Raw genomic sequence first — 24,638 nt, forward strand, 5'->3', positions numbered from 1 at the left:
AGAGCCGGGCCTAGAGTGTGGTTGGTTATGGAGATTTGGGCTACACCAGAGGGTTGCTCTCTTCCTCTAGAAGGTGGCTTGGGAGCGTCTGCCGACGTGCTCAGTGTTGAGTAGACGAGGTATGAGCCTTTCCCCCCTATGTCCGAATTGTGGGATGGACGAGTTGGTGGATCATGTACTATTCCAATGTGTGTGGGCGAGAGGTATTTGGAGTATGACTAGGATCCCGGTAGACGCTTGGAGTGGGAGAGATATTTTTCTGAAGGAGGTTCGGCATTAGGCTGGTGTTCCTCAGATGCGGAGTTTGGCTATTAGAACGTCTTGTACAGCGTATCAAATATGGTTGCCTAGGAACACCCGAGTGTTTGGTGAGCATCGACCGTCCTTGCGGCTCGTGATGGAGCGGGCTCGTGCTCAGGCTGCAGAGATTATCCATGTAGAGTCAGCTCATAGACCTTTGACAGCTCGGAACATTTGGGACCCCCACATTGCTTCGGTAGCTCCACATAAGGTATTCTTTACCTGAGAGCTCCCACCCCCGAGTTTCCTCAAGGTCAATTTTGATGGCTCTATCTTGGATGGTGGTAGGAGGGGAGGGGCTGGATTCGTCATTAGGAGCTCGAGTTCCGATGCGGTGGTAGGAGGAGGCTGTCAAATTTTTGATACTTCAGTTCCAGAGGCAAAGTTACAGGCGGCCTGATTAGGCCTGTTCTACGCGTGGCGGATGATTCGGGCGAGCTCTATTTTTCTGGAGAATGATTCGGCCACGGTGATTAGCTGAATCCGCAAGGGGCCGAGTAGTCATAGAGATGTTCATCTCCTACTCCACGATATTTAGATGATGGTGAAGAAGGGTGTTACATTCCAAACTATGCATGTACATCGTGAGGCCAATGGAATGGCCGATTGGATAGCGGCATATGTAGCGGACCACTCAGAAGGCACCGTATGAGTTGGAGAAAGAGAGAGATGCCTAAAACACTTCGGAATCTTTTGTATTCCGATTCTACTAGATGTATTCATACCCGTGATGTATGAAATGCCAAAAAAAGTCAGATTCCGATCCATATTCATGGTGCACTCATCATGGATCATGGATATTACTCAGATAAACCTTTGTGCTTTGATCAATCACTTACATGGCGAATCACGCACATGAAATGCAAGTGGAAACTTAGCTAAGAAGCTGACTGGCTGGCTGGGGAAATACACAAGACAGCCAGTCTCCGCAAAGCATGATGAAACCATATCACCTACTCTGATTTTAAAGATTAAAGGGAGACGCCTCCAATAAATTCCACTTGTTCAGGAAAATGATGAAGGTTGTCAATATTCCATCGAAAGCACTAAATATCTGTGGACACCTCTCTCCAGCAGCAGGCCTTTGCGGACGCTCATCAATGAAACTCCTCTTTGCAGACGTAGGACTGTGTTAATTTCATCTTAGGTCTACTATTAATTTGAAGCAGCTAAAAAAGAAAAAAGAAATTGACACCAGTCACCGAAGAGGGTTCACGCAATCAGAACTAATATCAGAAAGTGAAGGGGTTATCCAGGAAGATTGAAATGTCATGAGAGCACATGACAAGTGCTGCAAAAAGAAGAAAGTAAAACAACAACAACAACAACAACATTTCCTTCGCAGTCACCGATTGTCTTTGGAAATTAACTTATCCTTGGTGAGATAAAGTTTGCCCTTGAATCAATTTCTCACGCTTTCCAGGCCAAGAGCTGCAGCTAAGCACCTTTCTTGCTGTTTTAAACATGGAAATGCAGTTAACAGAAGAAGGAAAAGCATAAAATTCCTTTACAAGCATGGGAACAGCCCCACCAATGCAGGTCATCAATACTATTCAATCAAGGCCTAAAATTGCATCCTGATACAGCTTTTTGTTGTTTGGTAAGAATTGTGATGCAGTTGGCATGGCTCAAAGATGACCAACAACTTGGTTGCTATCATGACAGAGGTCATTCCTCCTTTGTCTGGGATGGTTTTCCATCGACATAGGGATATTCACTTGGGGCAATCCAGAGGCCCCATAAAATGGAGAGATGTATACAGAGTAATAATAAAGAAGAATAAAAGTTAGAGGGAAAAATATTCCAGCAGAGCTCCACAGCAGCAAACAGAACAAGCCTGGATACCAAAGCTAAAAACATTAGAACAGATGATACTCTGCAATCACTGAGATGTGATGCTTCATCATGAATAAAAGCTAATAGCAAGTGTGCCCAGCATCGTACCGAAGAGAAGTAGGGAAAGGCGTCTTCCATAGAAGAAAAGGCAAAGAGTAGAAATACCTGTAACAATTTAGAAAGATCAAATTCCATGAATACAACAAATTTTGGAAAACAATTTGCCCGGAACTGACGCAAAAAGCCATATACTTTTGCAATTTAGGGCAAGTCACCCACACTATGTCAGAGATAGTTGGTAAGCAATACACAGCGAGATGTCAGACCCACAATTATTACAATATTAATATCTTATATCACTTCCCTAGGTATATGATGCTCACATATTAACTAACGAGAAGAGCCACATGAATGTATTCATTTATGCAAGAAATCGTCAATCACAATCTAGTAATAATTAATTATTTAACTAGGGATTGTAGCAGGAATGTGGATCAGATTCCCTGCTCTTCAAACTTCAATCTGAATTGATTTGTCCAGAAGCCAGTAATAAATAACCAAACTTCAGTTATGTATCAGATTTGGGTATTAGGTTTGGGTTGTGACTTAAGTAATGAGTATAGAAGTGGGTGGCTGGGGAACTGGAGCACCTGTAGCAGCGGGCATTAGAGGTGTAGCAGAACAGGGTCTGCAAGTGGGGTCTTACATGATTGCTACATGATTGGAGAGCCATGATGGAGGGACTTACATGAACCATCATTAAATTAGTTCCAAGGTCTTGGTGGTTCTGATGGGAGTTTCTGAAAGGAATTCTGGACTGTTGGAGAGGAATCAAGAATAAAGGAGGTGAACAATCTAGCATACATTTCTACCAATACAAGCCAACTTTAGCACAATATGGTACAGTGTACATATTTTTGCCAACCCCAAACTGGCATGGTTATAATATATGACACTTTCCTATCCATGACCAGAAATAGCAGCAAGTTTGGGCACAACATCCTTCAAATCCATATCTATTAATTTATTGTTTTTAGAAGTTTTATTTTTAGTTTATCATTTGAGCATGTAAAATCCAGATAGATATTTATACTACCAAGTACCAAAACTGCACCCAAATGCCCAACTATACCAAGTATCAAACTGGAAAAATGGGATGTAACATTGCATGACCAAAATACATGACCCACTTAACCTCACGTTCAAATCTTAGTAAGTGATTAGCATTAACTTTTTATTAGCCACAAAATGGGTTCAAATTTTGCTTCATAAATAAAATGCCCTGTGCGTAAACGCAGTGTGGAAAAAAAAGAAAAAACAAAATCTAGTTTCAGACTTCTCTGCTGCAATTTTGGTCAGAATTTACAAAGTGTGGTTCTGCCAGATACAAAATCATGATATAAAGCCATGGAATGTTCTTGTAGTTTAAAGAGTGCACTATTATCCACAAGAATTTCACATTGATGCCTCTCAACGTTAAAGCCTGACCAGTTGTCTGTAAACAACATTGACTAGTAGGAATCAATGTTTTAAAAAACAGACAGGACTGGCTGGTTGAACCAGTTAAATCATCGATCAGTAAGGTCTCCAATCTGCACACAAACCTTTTAAACTGTTTCTAATAAAAAACTGGAATATTTTGTTTGAACTGCTTCTAATAGAAAACTGGGATACTTTGCTAAAACCATGTGAACTGCCAGTCAAACTGGTGATTCATCAGAACTTATTCTGAGTTCAAATGAACCGGACAGTTTTTGGATCACTTATAGAGTTGAGTTGGGCGATTGGAAGAGGACGCGATTGAGTTTCTCAACACTCCTCTTCATATTCCTCTACAGAGGAAATCTACGTGACTATGATACCTCAACATTGAAAAGCATTGACCGTTCAGTGTACTCTAATATTTTATGAAGAATATTAGTAAATGCACATATTTTGATAAACTTTCATAAGACATCTTATCGTAATTGTTCAAGTTTCAACAAGTATTAATTCCTATGGTTTTCATCATTTTATCTTTTCTTATTCTATATTATTAGCTATGTTTAGCTACATATTGAGCTGTGCAGCTCACCTATATATTTATTATGTTTTACAGTGAGAGACTTCCTAAACTTACACTACCAAAAGATTTGAAGTAATTGTGGGTACATAGTGAGGCTACTACTTCGGAGAGACTCCGAGACATTTTGTGTATCTTCAATTAGGACTTTGACCGGTGAAAAATTGTTGTACTAGAAGTGTCCAGAGGAAACCACGTAATATACCCAATGTTCACCATACCAGTAAATACCCGTGCATACTGACTATACCAGTACCGAACTGGCCCCCATGCTGGGCATAACGATATAGCAATAGGATGGTAACAATACAAATCAGGTACCGGACAGCGAACATTGAATATACATATTAGACCCACATCATCCGATCTGACTTGACTGGATCTGAGTGGAGATCTACTCAAGTGTAGCAAAATCTAGTTCTACATTTTATTATACACTTATTTAATCTAATTTATATATTAATAATTAATATATTTTATTACATCATCATGAGGTCTTGGTTTGATTCTAGTTGACCTAATGATTGAACTAGTGAAACACGACCCCTCCAATTTTCGGTTTGATGAATGGTCCAACTTTAAAAAATTGATAGGAATAAAACAAAATATTAGTGCAGAGATAATTTTGAATTGTGCAGAAATATCAAAGCAAGAATAAATGTTAGTTTTACCTCTGACAAATTATAAGTATCATGGCTATACACAGGGATCTTCACCCATTACAATCAGTTTTCACAGATGCACTGTGCTTTAAAGTGTTGTCTTCAAATTCATGATAGATTAATGAATTTTGATTTGGTAATGCTTACCATGAATAGAATTGGTAATGCAGAGATCGAGCACACACAATGCCGATGAAGTTCCCAACAAACATTACTGTTGTGATATCTGCGTAAATATCAGAAACAATTTAGTTTCAGTTTCACTAGATTACATAGACACTAACCAAAAATAAATGTTGTCACACTTGTAATCTTTATCTTAAAGAACTCCAAGCTTACGTTCTCTACTAAGAGTTTTGAATCTTGATTCACAAGAAAGAAACTGTCGAATAGAGAAAAGTTTTGATACAGCATTACTCAGTCTTGAATGCAACAGATGGAAAAGTCCTCCTTCATGCCTGCCATTGCCTGACACTGTCAGTATACTCTAAGCTGTCCAAAAGTCCAATAACATGGAGCAAAAATGAACCATGCTTCAATATATTCAAAGATGGTAGATAGAACTAATTGTCACTGGGTCGAGCTGTTCTCATAGGTAAGTTTGCAGTCTGCATTTGCAGGATGTCAGAGGAAGATGGAGAATATGCCAGACTCCAGAAATTAGTCTTTTGCCATACAGACTGCATCGAGTATCTTGTGGACCAACATGTTCCCCAATCTCCTCCTGACATATCTGCATTACAGGTATGTTGCGCACAAGGGTTGTTAAATAAATTCAACTACTTAACATAAAATAGGCACCATATACATATCACTTTCATTCATTCATGCATACATATATAGTTCTCAGGGTGTGAGGATCAAGTAAAGATAATTCTGCATAAGGAGTACCTAACAACAGACTAAATAATTAATTTTGCACATTTGAGAAAAAGGAAAGATGACAACAACAAGAAAAGTTAGTACCGCATGCTAGAAATATTATATAAATTGGGGAAAAGAGAAGAATTACCAATGAAAAAAAAATATTTTGTTAATTGTTATACATATGCACTATGAAGAGATCATGACACCTTGCACCAGACAAAAAATGTTCTTTGATTTTTAAGTCACAAACCCAGACTGCTTGTGTAGACAAAACAATATCGGTATGTGACAGCATCAATACTCAAAAATTAGAGAAGACATGAGAAAAAGAAGAAACTTATGATGAAAATAAGCAACCATCAAGGCTCGAGTACTCACTGTGACCATCTATAATGTGCAAATACTCCAAGCAAGGTAAGATGAAGCAGCAGCAAAGCACTTGCAAATTCTTTTGATACAAAAATTTCTTCTGGAACAAATTTAAAATTTACAGACCTGAAAAAAAATGAAAATAATCATCTTGCAAAGGATTAAACTCCACATGATAAGTATGCACATCAGAAGCATGTATCTCCCATTTAGGGCTCAAATTACTCTTGGAGAAAGAAAAACCGCAGATAAGAAACAAAAGAAAAACAGTTACAGGAGATTTTGACAGTAATCATCATTTTGAGTAGCTGAAAAATCTAGATCAACATAATGCAAATTGAGAAAGAAATAAATACATACATACATAAATAAATAAATAGATGCAAGCATGCCTACATAATTTACGGCAGCATTCATTAACAACTAAGTGGTAATATGAAATATAATATGCAATACAAGATATGAAACTCAATTGGCAACTCATACAGTTTCCAGCCAAGAGAAGTTTAATGATTTTTTTTTTGGGGGGGGAGGGGGTGTCAAAAAATGAATGGAAGATGCAAGAAATCTAAATTAAGAATTTATGACACAAGGAATAGGAAAAATGATAAAATAATGAATCATTATGAAATCACTTAAACTAAGATTGACCTATGACAAAGTAGGTGGCAAAGATTAGGAAGGATGCAGATGAGTAGGAGCCAGGTGTCTTTAGTAGATGTGGCACCATAGGTCAATCAGTAGGACAATGAAGCTCTGGATGCCCTTTCCATGAATCCTCCCTCTAATAATAATAGCTGCCTCTAAGGTATGCCACCTGCCATGGTCCTATTTACATGGCTGGATACTTGTTATATCAAACCTTGATCGATAAAGTCATAAGCATGTTTCAAAACCTTAATGTTTTGGTGAGTGAAACAAACCTAAGCATCCTGGCTTCCTTCAAACTTACTTTCACTATGAGCAGTCCTTTAACTCCTCTACAGACTATGGAAGAATATGCATGGCAAAAGGCTCAGGCCCTAGAACAAACCTAAACATGGAATCTCATTCCCATTCCATTAGAAAGATCCCATAAGCCACAAGGTGCTTTAAAAGGTCACTTCCATTGAGGTCTTTATCCAGCTTTTTCACTTTCCATTACTTACAATGTTTGCTACCTTTGCTTATGCCTGGAGATCATTTCAATTAAGCAATCAATCTTGATTCAGCAAGAGCTGCCATTATATCTATAACCCAATTTGCAATAAAATATCAGAACACTATGTAGACAACAATACAATTAACACCGATACCATTTCCATCATTAATAACATCTTGTATTTCAATGTCATAAGAAAGAAGCTGAGCAAGGTTTTCACGTTCTGGGCATAAAAATTACCTCCTCAATGCTACTTGATGTCCCAGTGGAGTGAAGCATCCGATTTAATCAAGCATGCATTTCTCATATAATGTTAGTCTTATGTAATATAATTTATAACCTGTGTATGCATATGGGCTGGTACCCCTGCTGGCAGAATAATGCATAGTTGGCTTGACTTTAACACTTGCTTCTCAAGCTCAAGAAATAACCAAATGTTGAACCACCATGCACATATTTCATGCATCAAAAACATTTAGATGCAAAAAGGAATCATATGGTCCCTCTATCAAGAAGATAAAATATTAGTATTGATGGACATAACATGTGGCACACAAGAAATTTGAGCTTAGATAGGAACATTTTACAAAAGATAATAGTCTTTGTAGTTATTGAAACAACAGATGGCCACAATAAGAAATAAATAAGAACTTCTGGAAAAGATGCCAAAAAAAAAAAAGCAAACATCAAGCCCTTAAAGCAGGCAATTCAAGAAAAACAAAGTCACTTCTCATGTTTTGGAGCAAACAATGAGAATAAAAGAAAGTAGCCACAATGCCATATAGTTTGAAAATTGCAAGCATGCGTTTCATTGTCACGTATTGTGCCCTTATTGGTTACCTGATATGTGGCTCTTGTGATACCATTCCAACACACGAGTACTTGGCATGCCAATATTGAAGGGACATGGACATTGAAGGAAATGTAGCCTTGTTGATAGATACTGTACACAAGTTATGATTAGAACTATTTGAAATCTAGACTACTTTTGGGTAAGGCTACAAATAGATCGAACATCCAGAACTTTGAGCTGTTAAGGCTCATTTAAATCATGTAAGCAATATGGTCAGCTTCAGCTCAAGCTGCTCAGACATAGCTATTCAAGCTAAGTGATGAGACATATAAATGAGCAGAGCCTCAACACTATCCTCAAAATCTCATCATTTCTGCATGCAGGCTATGTTCAAACTCAGTTGGCTTATAAGCCAAGCCTAAAAATGGATCTTGACCTTGGCTTATTTAACTGAAGGAACAAGCTTGAATAGGCCTGTTGTTGAACCAAGCCTAAGCTATCTACGAGTTTTGGTTCCTTCACATCACTATTATTGGGTAAGTTCTAGATTTCAATGAAACATCATATATGCTGTACAAAGAACTGTTAAGTTTCAAGCCTGGATATGTACCAGAAATGGATGAAGATGCGTCCAAGATTGAAGGCTCTTGAAATGTACCCAATCGGATGTGTTAACAAGAAAGGCAAACCCAAAAGAATCTGCAAATTATTCAACAAACTAAGCTTTATTTAATTTTTTTTTAAATATGGAAACAAATGGCTCTAAACTTGATACTTGATCACTTTGGCAACTTGTCAAGTAGATAGTTACATCCACTTAACCTTTTCAGAAACAGGAAAATATAAAAGAAATAAAGTAACTAATTCTCTATTAGAAGAATGAAAACAATGCATGAGAAAAATAATACTAATTATCAACCACAATGTAGTAATCATGGACAAAACTGAATCTTACACCATGCTTAAACATATAGAAAAAATCTTTAAAGTTTAAGCCATAAAGCCCGTCAAAACCAATTCAGAAATCTCAGGCTCTAAATTGTTTCTTATCTCAATGAGATTGACCCATCATTTCAGAATATAGAATATATATTTACAAAACTACCAAGTACCAACCATATTGCCGCATTGATAAGAAATCTTATAGAATATTTAAGAATCCTGCACTGTTTTGACATACATCTTTTGCATTATTAGACTTTTACTGTGTCTCATAACAGGTATTAAAATGTATCAGCAAGAACTGGATTGCTTATTTCATAGATATTTTAAGTTTGACAATTTTAGCAATAACCAGATCATAAATATTTTTACTGAAGATTGGATTGCTTATTTCAGCAGAAACAGTAACAAAAATGAGTCCCAAGTCAAAGTTGATGGTCAATGAGAAACCATGTGATAAGTAATATAATTATATTGATATTGTACACAAGGACACACCAACAGAAAGGTGGACAAAGTACATATCTAATGAAATTAGAAACAACAGTATGAAGCAGAGAGTTCTTTTAGAGAGTTGTGAATGGTACATGCCTTTCCAGAATTAAATCAATACTTTGTAAGACATATAGTAAGGCCCAGAACATTGCATGATCAATATATCGGGCAATATAGAAAGCCCCAGCATGCTGTCATCATTCATTACCACCATACAAATCTTCTCCCATCAAAAAAATGTTTTAAGGTTTCATCCCAAACTCCAATATCAAAATCAAAACATGTTGATTTTAGCCAAAACCAATTGGAAACAGGTTCAGTCAAAGTTTTGGGCAGAAATAACTTATGGGACAAATTAAGTGCATATATGAGCTATTTTTGCTAATTCTTTGTCACCTCTTTATTTCTTTATGTGTTGGGAAGCATGTTTTCCAGATGAGGCTCAAATTACAAGAGTTGTAAGTAGATTTGGAAGCATTTTAGTGTTAGTCTCCAAAGAGATTAGATGAAGTTAAATATTTTTTCGCATAACTTTGACAATCCTGAAACTCAAATCTCATTAACATCTAAATTGTCGATATTAGATTTTAATAATCTATTTCAAGGAAAAATGGTGTTTCAGTGCAAAACAACCAAAATGATACATCTAAAGATCCCCAAACCATACAATATATCTTACACTAATGTTTAACTTGAACTATTTAGTAATTTATATTTCCTCTGATTTTAATTGATTTTCAGCCAAAACTATCAAGAATGAAACTTGTTTATCCAGCCAAAACCAAAACCGAGTCTTTGAACCTTGCATCAAAACAAATCAGCTATGGAGCACAATAGCAAGATAAGAAAGATTCGCTAAAGAATTGCACAGATTTTTAAGATTTGGCTATCCATCTGACATCAGCAGTCAAGTTCTAGATATAGCAACTTTAGACAAGATAACAGGAGTTTCCCCTTCAACTTAAAAATCCATTTAGTAGGTAACCACACCTATCTTATAATCAAAATTCAAGCTTACAAAGCTAGGAAGCAGTGTAATGAAATTCCCCCATAACCGGAAAGCAACTAGATAAAAAGGAGGAGGACAAGTGATATAGAAAGTTATATTTATCTCTAAAGCACAAAATATAAACCAAAGAGTCAAACTGAAACAAATAATCACTTGAAATATAGTGGAAAAGATCAAAGAATTAAAGAAAGGCCAGCACATGAGATGAAAACATGAAGATGTATATTGGGTAAAACCAAGATAGATCAGATGAGGAATAAGATCAGAAGAAGCATATGAGTTATACCAATTGAGAACAATGTTACAGAAGGCTATAAGGAGATATGATATAAGTAAAATGAGGAGATTCTGATAAGTATAGGGATTAGATTGTGCAAAGAATCAAACATCTATATATATATAGATAGATAGATGTTTGATTCTTTGCACAAATCTAATCCCTATACTTATCAGAATATCCTATATAAAGCAGTTGAAAAAAAGAAAAGAATTTGGCATGGATGGAAGTTGAAAGAAACAAAATGGTATAGCTAGCAATGCAAGCAAATTTCTAAAATAAAATGTAAAGGAGGATTTATAAGGGCAACCCCAAGCAAACAAAAAGAGAGAGAGAGAAAAGAAAAAGAATTCATCATAGTCATAGATATCTAGATTGCCTACTACCACCAGAAAATAGTAATAAACAATTAAATATGCTTCTGTAGTATAAGGTATACATGAGATATACAAACTTATAATGCATGCAAACAAACGCAGTATCAAGTAGTGTTAAGATTCTCTAAAAAATCCCAGTGAAGAAGGATAATCAGTGCCCCAACAAATTCTGAAGACATACAAGCAAAAGTTGTATAATATAATTTCTTAACCTGAATAAACAGGACTAAGATGTGCACAAATATACCTGCAATGATGCAGCACCCAGCAAGGCAGAAAAAACCCCCTGAATAGTCATACCCTGCATCAAAAATGTTTCTAAGCACATCATGTGTTAAATACAAAACAGTAGACAAAGACATCCCATCAATATCTTTTAGTTAGTCAGTATACCTTCAACATGAGTAGAAACAAGGAGGGAGCATAAAGAAGCACATTCATCTTAATTGATACAGCACCACTGTGATCAGGGGAAAGCAACAGAAACATAAAATCATAGCATCAATATTTTTACATGCGAAGAGAAATGCATAAGTTAGTTGAGTTATTCCCAATGCTGCTTGAATCATCAACAAGAAAATATAATAAATAAAATAAAGATTACCTGAAAATGATCAAAGCCAGATGCCACTTTTGATAAAGAAGCAAAGCTAGGGAACAGTGGAGAAGGGTCATTGCAAAACAGTCATTAAAGAGACGAAGAATAAATATGGAATGGATTCTCTTCGACAAACATAGCAACCCAAGACCCCACCATGGAAGCTGCCACAATCATTCAATCATGAGGAGAACTAAGCTATAGCGGCTTGGAAAAAAAGGGCAAAAATTGCAATAGCCGCAAAGACAAATGAATGTAACGCCTAAGAGAAAAAAGTAAATTAAAGCATTATTGCATATTGCACCTAAAAATAGTTAGATATGTTGAGAGAAAAAGTAAAGAATGGCTGAGACATCTTCAACGTTTTACAGCCCGCAAACACTTTCTTCAACATAAAACAGAAGGTTATCTCAACCAAAATATTTAATAGCCAATGTGTGTGCCTATAATCCAAGGCATCCATAACCTAGTCATCTGTAAGCATGTAAGTAGTGAAAGATAATCCAGCTAATAGAACTGGACTTCAGAAAACCTTCAAATGGACCATTTATGAACTTGAAATGGGACCCAAATGGATGAAAAGAGGATCGTCTTTTGTTATTATAGCAAACAGTCCCCTAGATCAGAGGTATTTGAGGATCAGGAATGCTGGTTATATGTGATGGGGGGGAAAGTGGACCACCCCACAAGATGCAATTAAAGCACCTGAATCCGACGACAGGCGCAATCCCAATAAGGATGGCCTCGCCAAGCACGGCATCAACAAACACGACCTGGGCAGGCACGACCTCGATAGGCATGACCTCAGCAGGCATAACTTCGGCAAGAATGACCTCGGCATGCATGGTCTCGGTTGAGTAAAGCCCGATTGACCTCGAGCCGACCCCGACTCCACCAACAGTCAAGCCAGTCCGCCTAAGGAAAGGACTGTCAAATCCTCCATACCCGGGATTAAATCCTGCAATCTCCGCTTCAACGGCTGTCGATATTTAAATTCATGCAATCTCAACTGATCGCCAGCTAGCCCGAAATCTCGGGCCGTTTAAGGTAACTCATGTAAACCAAGATTCGTGCAATCATGCCCGATTGCGTGTAACTGCTACACCCCCTTCAATAAGAAAGAGGGGAAAACTCAAGGAGGGAATCCTCTCCCCGGGCTAGAAAATACCTCTCCATTATCTCCCTTATCTCCATTATCTCCAAAGCCCCTCTCTGACTTAAGCATCGGAACCTCCGGCCAAAGGCTTTTTGCAGATCCGCCAGAGACAGCCGTCAGCAGAAGCGCCTCCTCCTCGGCTTGCGGTCGCCCCCGAGTCTATTTTCCAGCAACAGTTGACGCTAGAGTAAGGGGACCGAGTCATGATCATGAGACTAAGCAGCAGAGGAGCTTCTAATGCCTCCAGGCATCGTGCACCAAGCCCTGGACGCTCAGTCCAGAATCCACCACCAAGGCCTCCGACAAATCAAGTTCCGCAAATCCAACTTGAACAATTCAATGTGCTGGTACAGCAAGTCCAAGCGCTAGCCACCGCAGTCCAAAGTTTGCAACAAGTGGGAGGCCCTCTTGTGCCGCCTCCACAAGTCCACATCCGATCGGCACTCCCTCCAAACGGGCCTGTGTCCCTAGGCTGTGATCCCCATTGTTCCTTGAGGATCAATAATGGGGAAAGGCGTCGTCACCACGGTTCTTCCCGAGCGTCCCCCCAGGGGGAGCCACCGAAGAGTCGTCAGGATAGGAGGCCACAGCCTTCTGAAGCTGGATCGACCTCGGGTCATTCAGTACCGGGACCAACCACCACGGTGACTTTTCAAGGCGGAGAGCTCGACAAGAAGGTCGAAGAGCTCGAATGGCAAATCGAGGCGCTCCGGGATCGAAAAGTAAGGCGTGAGACCCTGATTTTACCACCAAATCGCCTTTCTCCTGCATGATCGAGCACGAGCCAAGTCTCCCTCGACCTCGGGTACGATATAATGACGTCCAGACCAAGCTCGGGATGCCCCGCTGTGTCGACCGCGAGCCAAGTCTCCCTCGATATCGGGTACGACCTAATGACGTTTCGACCAAGCTTGGGACGCTCCGCTGCGTCGACCGCGAGCCAAGTCTCCCTCGACCTCGGGTACGACCTAATGACGTCCTGACCAAGCTCGGGATGCACCGATGCGTCGACCGCGAGCCAAGTCTTCCCCGACCTCGGGCACAACCTAATGACATCCCGACCAAGCTCGGGACGACCCGCTGCGTCGACCGCGAGCCAAGTCTCCCTCGACCTCGGGCACTACTGAACGAAGATCCGACTACAATTCGGGATGCCTAAGGCAGATACTACGGGTCAAAGGGCACTTAAGTTCTAATGGCCGAATAGCAGCCCGGCCTCGACCCACACTACGACTAGATTCGAGCCTGAAGACTTAGGCCCTGTTTGGGGGAGCTGTTGGCAGTAGAGCTGTTGGAAGTAGAGCTGTCTGAAGTAGAGCTGTGTGAAGTAGAGCTGTTATAAAAAGCTGTTTGCTGTTTGGTAACTACATTCGTAAAGTGCTGTAGTACTTTGTTTTGTGTTTGGTAAACAAACTGAGAAAGTACTTTTGTATGACAAAATTACCATAAAGAACATTGCATAGTATTATACAACAGAACATAATAAAACATAACATAAATTAATACATAAATATATGATATAGTATAATATTATGGTAATATAAAATTATATTATGTTAATATCGCATAATAGTAATATAATTATTAGAGTAAAATAATATTTGGTAATATAACATAATATTAAATTATTTAACATAACATATTAATGTATTATGATATAATGTAATATATATTATATTTATAGTATAATACAATAATAAAAGTATAAAATATTATAATTATTAGTATAAATTAATTTCTCATAATATAACATAATATTAAATTATTTAAAATAAATTATTAATGTATTATAATGTAATGTAATATAATACAATATTTATAGTATTATACAATAATAAAGGTATAAAATATTATATTTATTATTATAAATAATTTTTCATAATATAACATAATATTAAATTATTTAAAATAACATATTAATGTATTATAATGTAATGTAATATAATATAATATTTATAGTATAATACAATAATAAAGGTATAAAATATTATAAATTAATTTTTCATAATATAACATAATATTAAATTATTTAACATAACATATTAATGTATTATGATATAATATAATATGATATTATATTTATAGTACAATACAGAAATAAAGGTATAAAATATTACAATTATTAGTATAAATTAATTTTCCATAATATAACATAATATTAAATTATTTAACATAACATATTAATGTATTATGATATAATATAATATGATATTATATTTATAGTATAATACAAAAAAAAGGTATAAAATATTATAATTATTAGTATAAAATAATTTTCCATAATAATTTCCCATAAAATAATTTTTCGCGGTCCAGGGGCTCTTCTTTGTGGTCCATGCTCGAGGAGGATCTCAGCGTGGGCCGCGAGGTTGATGATAAAAAAAAAACAATAGATTGATTTTGGAAGGTATGGAAAAGGATTAAAATTTTTTTCTTCTAAAATGTGGTTCAAGAGATGCATACAAAAATTGAAAAGAAAAATACCTTTTCTTACGGAAGGAAGTCTGACGGCTAGGGTTCTTGGCTCCAGCAGATTTTTAGGTTTATAAAGGGACAAATTATGTAATTATGTTATTTTAATATGGGCATTTTTGTCAAAAATACAGCTTTCCGAAAAAGCTGAAACAGCTTCCTCCCAAAAGCTCCAAATTGGAGCTTCCTCCCGAAAGCTGTTTTCAGCTTCCTGCAAAAGCTGAAACAGCTTTTCGAAAAATTTACCAAACACAGTTTTTCATCTAAAAGCACTTTTGGAGAGCCAGAAAGTGCTTTCTGGCCCTCCAAAAGCTCCCCCAAACAGGGCCTTAGTGAAATTCTTCAAAAAACGTCGGAATCACATTCGAAAGCGGACGACGCGCGAAATCCCGCCCAAACAATCGAAGACAGAGGATTCGCCAAAAACACAAGAGATAAGTTCAAAGATATACAAGAGAATTGAAGAAAATGAGTTCTTTATTGATGAAGAGCCCTAAGGCCAAATACAAAGATACTAACTCTGAAGTCGGCCCGCTTAGCCGAACAATGGATCTAGCGGCCGACCTCCTTTACAAACAACAACAAAGGAAAAAGAAAAGAGAAAGCAGTAAAACTTCAGGTCGCCCCTGAAGTGGAGGCCTCGGCGCCAACCCCGTCGCCTGCTGGAGGAGCCTCGGGAGCTACTTCGGGGGCACACTCTGGCACCACCTCAGATGGAATCTTGCGGGTGACCTCCAGAGCCATCTTGGCTTCGACCTCAGGAGCCGCCTCGGTCTCGGCCTCAACAGTTACAGGGGTAGGACTCTCAGGAGCGCTGTCATCCTCCTCAGCCTCATCTGCATCGTCCTCAGCGGCCCCGAACAGACGAGGCCGAAGGTTGCTGAAGTCGAGCTTGGGGCAGAGCCTCAGCACTTGGGCCCGAAAGTCCTCGAAGCCGCGAATGAGCCTGTCGACCGCCTCCTCCTCGAGCTCCTCTCGGTACTCGGCCGACTCGCGGAAGATTTGCATCGCGTTCCGAGCGTCCTCCACCGCCTTCTCTCGATCCTCGAGCTGCTCGATCTTCAGGCGAAGGATCCCCACCTCGTATTTTTGCCCAGCGAGCTCAGACTGGGCGTCGGCTAGGCGCGCCTCGGCAGCACAGAGAGTCGACCTGGTGAGGGTGTGTGAAGCTTCCTCCTCCTTGAGGCACTCGGCCTTGAGTTTGAGCTCGGACTCGAGGGCCTCCGCCCTCGTGGTGGACTCCTTCCACCTGGCCTCGCCCCCGACAAGCTTCTTCTCCGCGACCTCCCGTCCTCTCTGGCTCCTCCAGAACTGGCTCTGGTAGTCAGCCACCGCAGAGACTAACACGTCAATTTCATGGAGGTGTTGAAATGAGGAGTAAAAGTTAGCCGACATTAAAAACTTGGAAGGATATGAAAGTGAAAGTATGAGAAAAACTTACTCAGACGGTGGAACAGTAGGCCTGATCAACAAACTTGCTGACCCCACCAGCTTTGAGCTCGGCTCAGTCAGCTGGAAGCAGTGCGCAGCGGATGACCTCACGGGCGACTTCGGCGTTATGGAGGGCCAAGTCGTCCTTACAGATCGACCACTCAGGGCAGTAGGGCCTCCTCTCAGGGCGATCTTCAACCCTTGAAGAGCTCGGGAGGTCGGGTCTCGAAGAGCTCGGGAAAGGAGCGTGGGAAGAGCTCGGAACCCCGAGGCCGCTACCCGGCTCGGGTCCTGAGCGCCACAGACGAATGACCCTGCGGACTTCGAAAAAGCCCGCGGACGGGCAAGCACAGGCCGATGGTTCCTGTACGACCTCGGAGGGGGTCACGCGCTCGGCAGGAGGAGCCTCTTCCAATCTAGGCTCCTCTACCTTCTTCTGGTTGTTCTTCCGAACCAGCTGGGGGGCCTTCGGCCTCAAGATCTTCAACCTCCACTGGAGCAGAGGTCGACGCCAGCCTAAGCTTCTTCTTAGGCATGGGGCGAGCTCCGCCTGCCTCGGTCGCCCTCTTATTATACCTGGCAAGAAGGACCTCATTGCTGGACACCATCCTTGCGATTTCTGAAAAAGAAAAAAAAATTCAAGTCTCAGACTAGCTCCAAAAAGAGAAAAGTATAGAAAAGCGGAAGAAAACGAAGGACGACGAAATGAAGGGAGGAGCAGTATGACCGCCCTTACCCTCAAGGCGCGTCGAGCTCAGGCCGACGTTCACCAAGGTCTCCTTGCTCAGGAGGTCGTTCAGAAGGATGTCCCCCTTCAAACTGCGAAGAGCATCAAGGATTTTCTGCTTGTTCGCGATGAGTTCGGGGGTCTTGTTATTGGCCTTGAGTCGTGGCAGGTCCCACGATGGATTGAACCCCCATAGACGCTCGGAGGAAAGAAAGAAAATTTTCTCCTTCCACCCACGAATGAAAGGAGCACCTCGAAAGAATGGCCGACCTTCTCGGAGGGCAAAGTACAGCCATCCTCCATCCGCAGGGTTTGACTTCAGCATGAAACATCCGTAGAAGACATTTACCGAGGTAGGTATTCCATAAGCCAGGCAGAGGGACGGGAAGCCGATAATCGTCCTCCACGAGTTTGGAGCGAGCTGTGCTGGAACGAGACGATACATCGTCAGCAGCTCATTCACAAACTCGTGCAGGGGGCATCTCAGACCGGCCTGAAGTGTCTCCCAGTACACTCCAATCCGACCTAGGGGGGTCTCGTGGCCCGGTGCTCCGGCCTCGTGAGCTCGAAAGCGAACCCGTGCGGAAAGGAGAATTGGGTCTGAATCATGCCCAGTTCCTCCTCGGTCAGGTTCGACCCGACTCTGTCCGGGCCGTGGCCCACCTACAGCTCGACCTCCCTCCTACCGGAAGGAGTCCCAGCAAAAGATGAAGCACCGCCCGACATTTGTCCCGCTCACGAAATTAACAAAAAAAAGAGAGAGGAAGAAGGATGAGGAAAAGAAAGCAAGCCTTCGAGCAGGCGTGAGTGGGAGACTTACCGTGGTCCTCGCCGAAAGCACCGACGGCTAGAAATGGAAAATCAAGAACTTCTAGAAAATACCCAGAGGCACCTTCGGGGAAGACTAGACAACAGTCGAAGTAAAGTAAAATGGAGAAAGAAGAAGGCGAAGGCAAAGACTGCGGCGGCCAAATGAAGGTCCTTAGGGCTGGGCTGGGGTTTATATAGACCCTCCCAACGGATTGGATCGACAAAAGCAAGCCGTGTCTCCCGTCCAGATCATACCACGTGTCAGCCTCGAAGATCGGCCCAGCGTATCAACCTGGATCGCTGCTTTAAAGGCAAAATGGGAGCAGTCGTCTCTTCGATCACTGGAGTCCCATTGTGAAGCCACAGTACAAATCGCCTCGAAAGACAGAAAGCCGCCTCGCGCCTTCATTAAAAACATCTAAAAGCGTCTTTTTCCCTCCTTTCAAAAGGACAAAATGATTGGAAGCCGCCTAAATCTCATCAGCATGACAGAATTAGCTACTTCCTTTGTCCGAACTCAAAAACGGCTCGAACTCGAAAGTCGGAAGGTAGTGATGGGGGGGAAGTGGAACACCCCACAGGATGCAATTAAAGCACCTGAATCCGACGATAGACGCAATCCCAATAAGGATGGCCTCGCCAAGCACGGCATCAACAAACACGACCTCGGCAGGCACGACCTCGGCACGCATGGTCTCGGCTGAGAAAAGCTCGATTGACCTCGAGCTGACCCCGACTCCACCAACAGTCAAGCCAGTCCGCCTAAGGAAAGGACCATCAAATCCTCCATACACGAGATTAAATCCCGCAATCTCCACTTCAACGGCTGTCAATATTTGAATTCACGCAATCTCAATTGATCGCCGGCTAGCCCGAAATCTCGGACCGTTTAAGGTAGCTCATTTAAACCAAGATTCGCGCAATCACGCCTGATTGCGTGTAACCGCTACACCCCCTCCTATAAGGAGAAAAAAGCTCTAGGGGGGATCATCTCCCCTGGCCAAAAAATACCTCTCCATAATCTTCATTATCTCCAAAGCCCCTCTCTGACTTAAGCATTGGAGGACCTTCGCCGAAACCCCCGGCCAAAGGTTTCTTGCAGGTCTGCCGGAGATAGCCATCCGCCACTGCACCGGTAGCAGAAGCGCCTCCCACTCGGCTCGCGGTCATCCCCGGGTCTATTTTCCAGCAACAATATGTTTGTGACTGAATGTGAAAAGAGGGCTATTGGTACACTGTTACAGCATAGTCTCTTAGAATGGAAGTATTTCAGGATCAGCAGTGCTAGTTGTGTGAGTGTGTCTGATCAAGGATAACCAGAATACAACTGGAAGTATTTTTCGTATGTTGACCAAATAGAATGAACAATATCCTAAGAAGTGTAATTTCTCTCTTTCTACGTACATCTAGATAGAGAGAGTGTACATCTAACAAATTACTATACACACCACCACTCTGTGGTGTCGCACAACATGTGCAAAGAAAGACAGTTGATACTTTAGCATGTCACAATTTCATCCAACAACTGCTTCATCAACCCAACGAATTAATTTTGTGAACAATAAAAAACATGCAACAATAATTAATTGAATTAGTAGGAACGTGTTGGACATTTCTCAATAGATAAGCTCTTCTGAACAATCAAAAAGGTTGAAGCAGCCTGCTAAGAGACAGTATAAACATTCTACATATCCAAGAAACATGAAATCAACCAAGCAGCAAAAAGATGCATAAAAAATAAGCACAAGTGTACAATACTTCAGATGGTCTACTGGTAATCACACCTTTAATGTGCTGATGTAAATTGATCATGCTACAAGCATAGGCAGGATAACAAAGAGCAAAACCTTCCCATTCTGTTTAATAAAAAATATTCATACATATCAACAGAATAATGCCGAGATTAACAATGTACAAAATTCCAAATAAAATTTGCAAAGCCACAAGGCATCATATAAGCAGAGTTTTGAAAAATAAAAATTCTCTTACCGTGTCATTCTTTATATATATCAACAGAATAATGCCCAGATTAACAATGTATAAAATGCCAAATAAAATCTGCAATGACAAAAAATATCATATAAGAAGAGTTTTGAAAAACAACAAAATAAATATTTAATAATTAAACTAACAACAGATCTACAAATGAGGGTACCGCAAATCTTACATCCAATCTAACATGTTAAATATCAAGGTACCTTAAAGGCTTAAACAAATGATTATGCCTAGTTTATGATAAATAGGAGGAAAAGAAAGAAAACTGTTTTGACCATGTATTGCTGCTAGCAGTCCTATCATACAAGGATACTATTCATTCTCTTGGAAAACATAGAGTTAAGCTTTGAAAATAAATGGCATGAAGCAAATGGTCAGGGAAAAATGATTGCTGCAAGGTGTATATGCATATAGAATTTGTATATATACATAAAATTATGCATCTAAAATTTACATGATAAAATAGAATGTGAATAGTTATCCTTGGTATGTGTATGTATACATAAATATGCATCTAATATTGCCACGATGCATAAGAATGCGTGCAGTTATCCTCAGTATTATTTTGGGTTCTTAGTTGCTAAATTTAACAGGTTTCCCTATTTCTATTTGAACAAATGATGATTATGATGATGATGTCATTGATCTTTTAGTGATATCATTCAATTAGTATATATTTAAAAATTACTGCTTCAGAAGTGTTTTTAAGATCATGATAACAAGATAACTTTGGTCTTCATATACTGTTTATGCATCATTACCCTACCTAGACACTGTTCAACTTTATACATGAGCATGAAACTATGTAAGCATCTGTGTTTTATAGTCACCAATAATAAACTAAGATGAATAAACTCTTGCTAATGCAAACTCACTGATCAGGGTATTTCATAATTTTATTTCCTGACAATAAAAGCTTCCAGTCCTTCTAGAAAATAACTGACTTTGAAGTTGCTGCATTGATTTCCAATCATACTTGCAACTTTAATGGTGAAAATATAATGCATGATACCGAGTTCCTCCACATGGCATGTATCACCCATTGTTGCATTATATATTACCATTCCAGAATACACCTAAATAGGCTTGTCTTGCAATACAATAAATCTAATAAGCAAATGTGAATTCCATCTGAGTTACTTTATCCAAATCCAAGACATTGGATCTGAACTCTAACCATTTTGAACACATTAAAGTGAAAACATCTCTATATATCCTGTGTTAAAAGTCTCACTCAAATCTAAATTTAAAATAGATATGATCTTCCAGAGTGCACTGAAACAACCTGTATACCTTTGACGATGCAAATGGAATGGGGCTAGCCCTAAGGCTACATGGATTTCTGGGGCCATAATGGAGCCTGGCTAGGAAGGAGGTGACAATGACTTATGATGTCAACGCTAGGTTAGGAAGAATATGGGCATGGACCAAGGGCACGTCAAGAGACAGCAACAGTCACCAAGGTTATTGAGGATGGCAGCCAGGCAACCCCCAATGCACAATGATTGATGAGTACAGATAGCCAAAGTCCCAATTAGAGAATGTGAGTAAAGCAATCCAACTGGCAGAACTTAAGGGAGGTGCCAATGATAGCAAAAAAACGGGGGAATATAGGGCGGGATGAAGGGGAGTATAGAAGGCAGGATAGACTAGGTTGTTGAGTTATTTTAATTTGTACGCAAGTATCATATTTATTTTAATTTTATGTCATATAATGTAATATTGTACATTTTTCTTCATGAGATTATATTTCATTTCAAGATATCAGTGATAGGAACATAAAAAACATTTGAAAGAAAGCATGTACATTGTGAGTCCCATCCAATATAAGATTTTGTATGTTATTAATATAACCTAAGGGGGCCTGCTTGGGCATTCCTGCAGGAATATTTTGCAAGAATCGAGCTTGTTGGCCCACTTAGTATCCGATCTTCAAAGGGCCTATCCAAATCCTAGCCTCAAATCCTAGCCTAAATCCCAGCTTGTGGGCCTATTGGTCTGCAGGAAGAAACAAAGACCCATGGAGGGCTTTTTTCTTTCTTCTGCAGAATTCGATTTGTGGGGGTGTTAGGTTGATACGGGCAATACCCAAATAGGCCGCTGAATCCATGGATCCAGCAGTAAAACTAGCCCATCCTGCTAGATATTCCAAACAGGCCCTGACAGATAGACTCCCACTTCTGGCTAGTGAATTCCTCTTGTTTCTCTGCCTTGGAAAGAGAAATACAAAGGCAAGAGGGGCTCATCATCCATCAAAAAAGGGAGAATGTATAGAGGAGTGGAAAGTGAAGATTTGTGTTGTCTTTCAACTTGTCTAAGAAGCTTGAATTATAATAATTATGATATTTGAACGTTAAGTGGTAATAGAATATATTGGTGACTTGGGAAAGTACTTTTTTACATTCCCACCTTGTGGTCTGTGCCTTTTTTTTCCAGCACCTATTTTCCTATCATTGTGTATAATGATTGTTCTGCAAATGTTCTTAAATTCAGAAATAGAGGGCTAGGGTTTTTCTAACAATGAATTTCTGTTTCAAAGTTCTTGGTCAATTAGCTTAATTTCAGTTTTATTTCAGAGAAAATCATGAATTCCTAGAATCAAAGTCCCAAACTCATGACAAAACTGTTCTCCAAAAATTTTTAAAAACTAGAATACACCATTTTCACGCAATTTTAGGGTTTCAAAAACCTTCAATATTGAGTACTGTTGCTCAACATCAAGCAACTCTTTAGAAATTTGTGTAAGAAGAAAACACTTATGAAGGTTCTACAAAGAAAAGGTGTAAGCATTGCAAACCAAGAAACTGAAGAAAATGCACGTAAATAGTAGCACATTATTAGAGCTATTAGAGAATAGGAACTTTCAGCACATACTATCTTAATGTATTTTGCATTGAAAACATTCAAGAAACATTAAAATTGAATTTTATTTAAAAAAATCAAGATGCCGTGATGTTTCACCTGAGCAGGAAAGACCTGCCCGCCAGTTATAAACTTGATGGCAGAGTAGACGTAGAGAAACCCCGCTGGATAAACCAAAGGCCCTGTGTCCCCTTCCAGCTTCGTGTAGTCCCTCCCTCCACCAAGAAACCCATCTACCTGCCTTCCACACGATACGGAACCATCAAAAAAATTCAAAAGAAAGATCTCCACTAACCAAGATTCTAACTTTCTTGGTACGAGTGGACGCACCGAACAAAATTCCAAATTTCTCGACAATCAGAAGGATCCCAAAGGAAAGATCATCTCTAAACAAGATTCAAGCTTTCTTGGAAACAATGGATGCACAAAACAAGATTCGTAATTTCTTGTAAAGATTTAATGAAACTGAGGTTCGTTTCACGAGATCTTTACCTGAGACATGTAGGCATCCCAATCTATCTTGGTATCTGAATCGAAGGAAAGCGTTGAAAACGAAAAGAAAAGAGAAAAAAAAAAGTCAGAAACAGATCAAAATTAGCTAAATAAGAGAGAAAGAATTGAAAAGACAAGATCAAAGATAGCTGTTTTCTCTTACATGGGACGTAGCATATGATGAGGGAGACCAAGATTGAATCAAGAATCAGCAAGGCCGAAACGAAGAGTGGCTTTGAAATTGTGGGTCCGCTGAGGGCTGCGCAGGGTTTCTTACCGACCGATTTGACTCCTGCCATGGCGTCGGGGAGAGGGTTTTGAAGGACCCCTCCTCTGTTCCGCTCTGCCGCTACTCGCTGCAAATCTTCGACTCCTCCTGCCGCCCGCCTCTCTCTCTTGTCGTTCTTGATTTATGACCCTTGCTTGGGGTGGAGCTCCACCGAGTTAGGATGCCAAATATGAAGTCGGCGGTCGTCGCCGACTTAGTGAAGAATTTTTTTTATAAATGCCCTTTTTTGGGTAAATGCCTAAAGTCTCTCTCTTTCCTATTTTTTTTTCTTTTCTTTTTTCTTTTTTTTTGACAGAAGCGTGTAAAAGGCAGGTTTCCAATCGACCTTGACTCAGTTTCTTCAAACTCGATTCGAGTTGTCTGATTGGATTGTCTTGAGCACTAACTACAGTCAATTTCAATATAATCTCTTTTCAGATTTTTTTTTCCAAATAATTGGTGCTTTTTTTTTCTAGTATACATATATTTGTAGGCATACGGATGTGCATGCATGTAACTATATAATGTATGTATGTATGTGTGTATATTTAGATATTTTCAAGTTCAATCTTGGAATTTTTAAACTATGATTAGTGAAATTATTTGATAATTTGCACTAGTATAACTAGTGCATCATTTAAATATTTTAATGGTCCAGAAGAAGGTCATATGCATGATAAAGTGGACTATCGTTGCT

The 24,638-nt window shown here is 39.7% G+C and overlaps 1 protein-coding gene across 2 annotated transcripts; it reads right to left on the minus strand.

Moving 5' to 3' along the window:
- Positions 1–1,535: 1,535 nt before the first annotated feature.
- Positions 1,536–24,089, minus strand: LOC103712729 (dol-P-Man:Man(5)GlcNAc(2)-PP-Dol alpha-1,3-mannosyltransferase). Of its 2 annotated transcripts, none has more exons than XM_008799337.4 (13): positions 23,837–24,089; positions 23,674–23,708; positions 23,281–23,418; positions 20,314–20,382; positions 11,735–11,892; positions 11,524–11,590; positions 11,378–11,431; positions 8,641–8,729; positions 6,106–6,222; positions 5,200–5,318; positions 5,008–5,086; positions 2,245–2,301; positions 1,536–2,137 (listed from the first exon to the last, which is right to left on the minus strand). In XM_008799337.4, the coding sequence occupies exons 1-13, from the start codon at positions 23,970–23,972 to the stop codon at positions 1,969–1,971; spliced, it is 1,287 nt and encodes a 428-aa protein (XP_008797559.1). In that variant the 5' UTR covers positions 23,973–24,089; the 3' UTR covers positions 1,536–1,968. The 2 variants fall into 2 exon arrangements, with proteins under 2 accessions (XP_008797559.1, XP_026662597.1); XM_026806796.2 differs by having other exon boundaries at positions 23,281–23,422; positions 23,837–24,077.
- Positions 24,090–24,638: the final 549 nt, after the last annotated feature.

This window comes from Phoenix dactylifera, chromosome 1, assembly GCF_009389715.1.
Source record: "Phoenix dactylifera cultivar Barhee BC4 chromosome 1, palm_55x_up_171113_PBpolish2nd_filt_p, whole genome shotgun sequence".
NCBI lineage: Eukaryota > Viridiplantae > Streptophyta > Magnoliopsida > Arecales > Arecaceae > Phoenix > Phoenix dactylifera.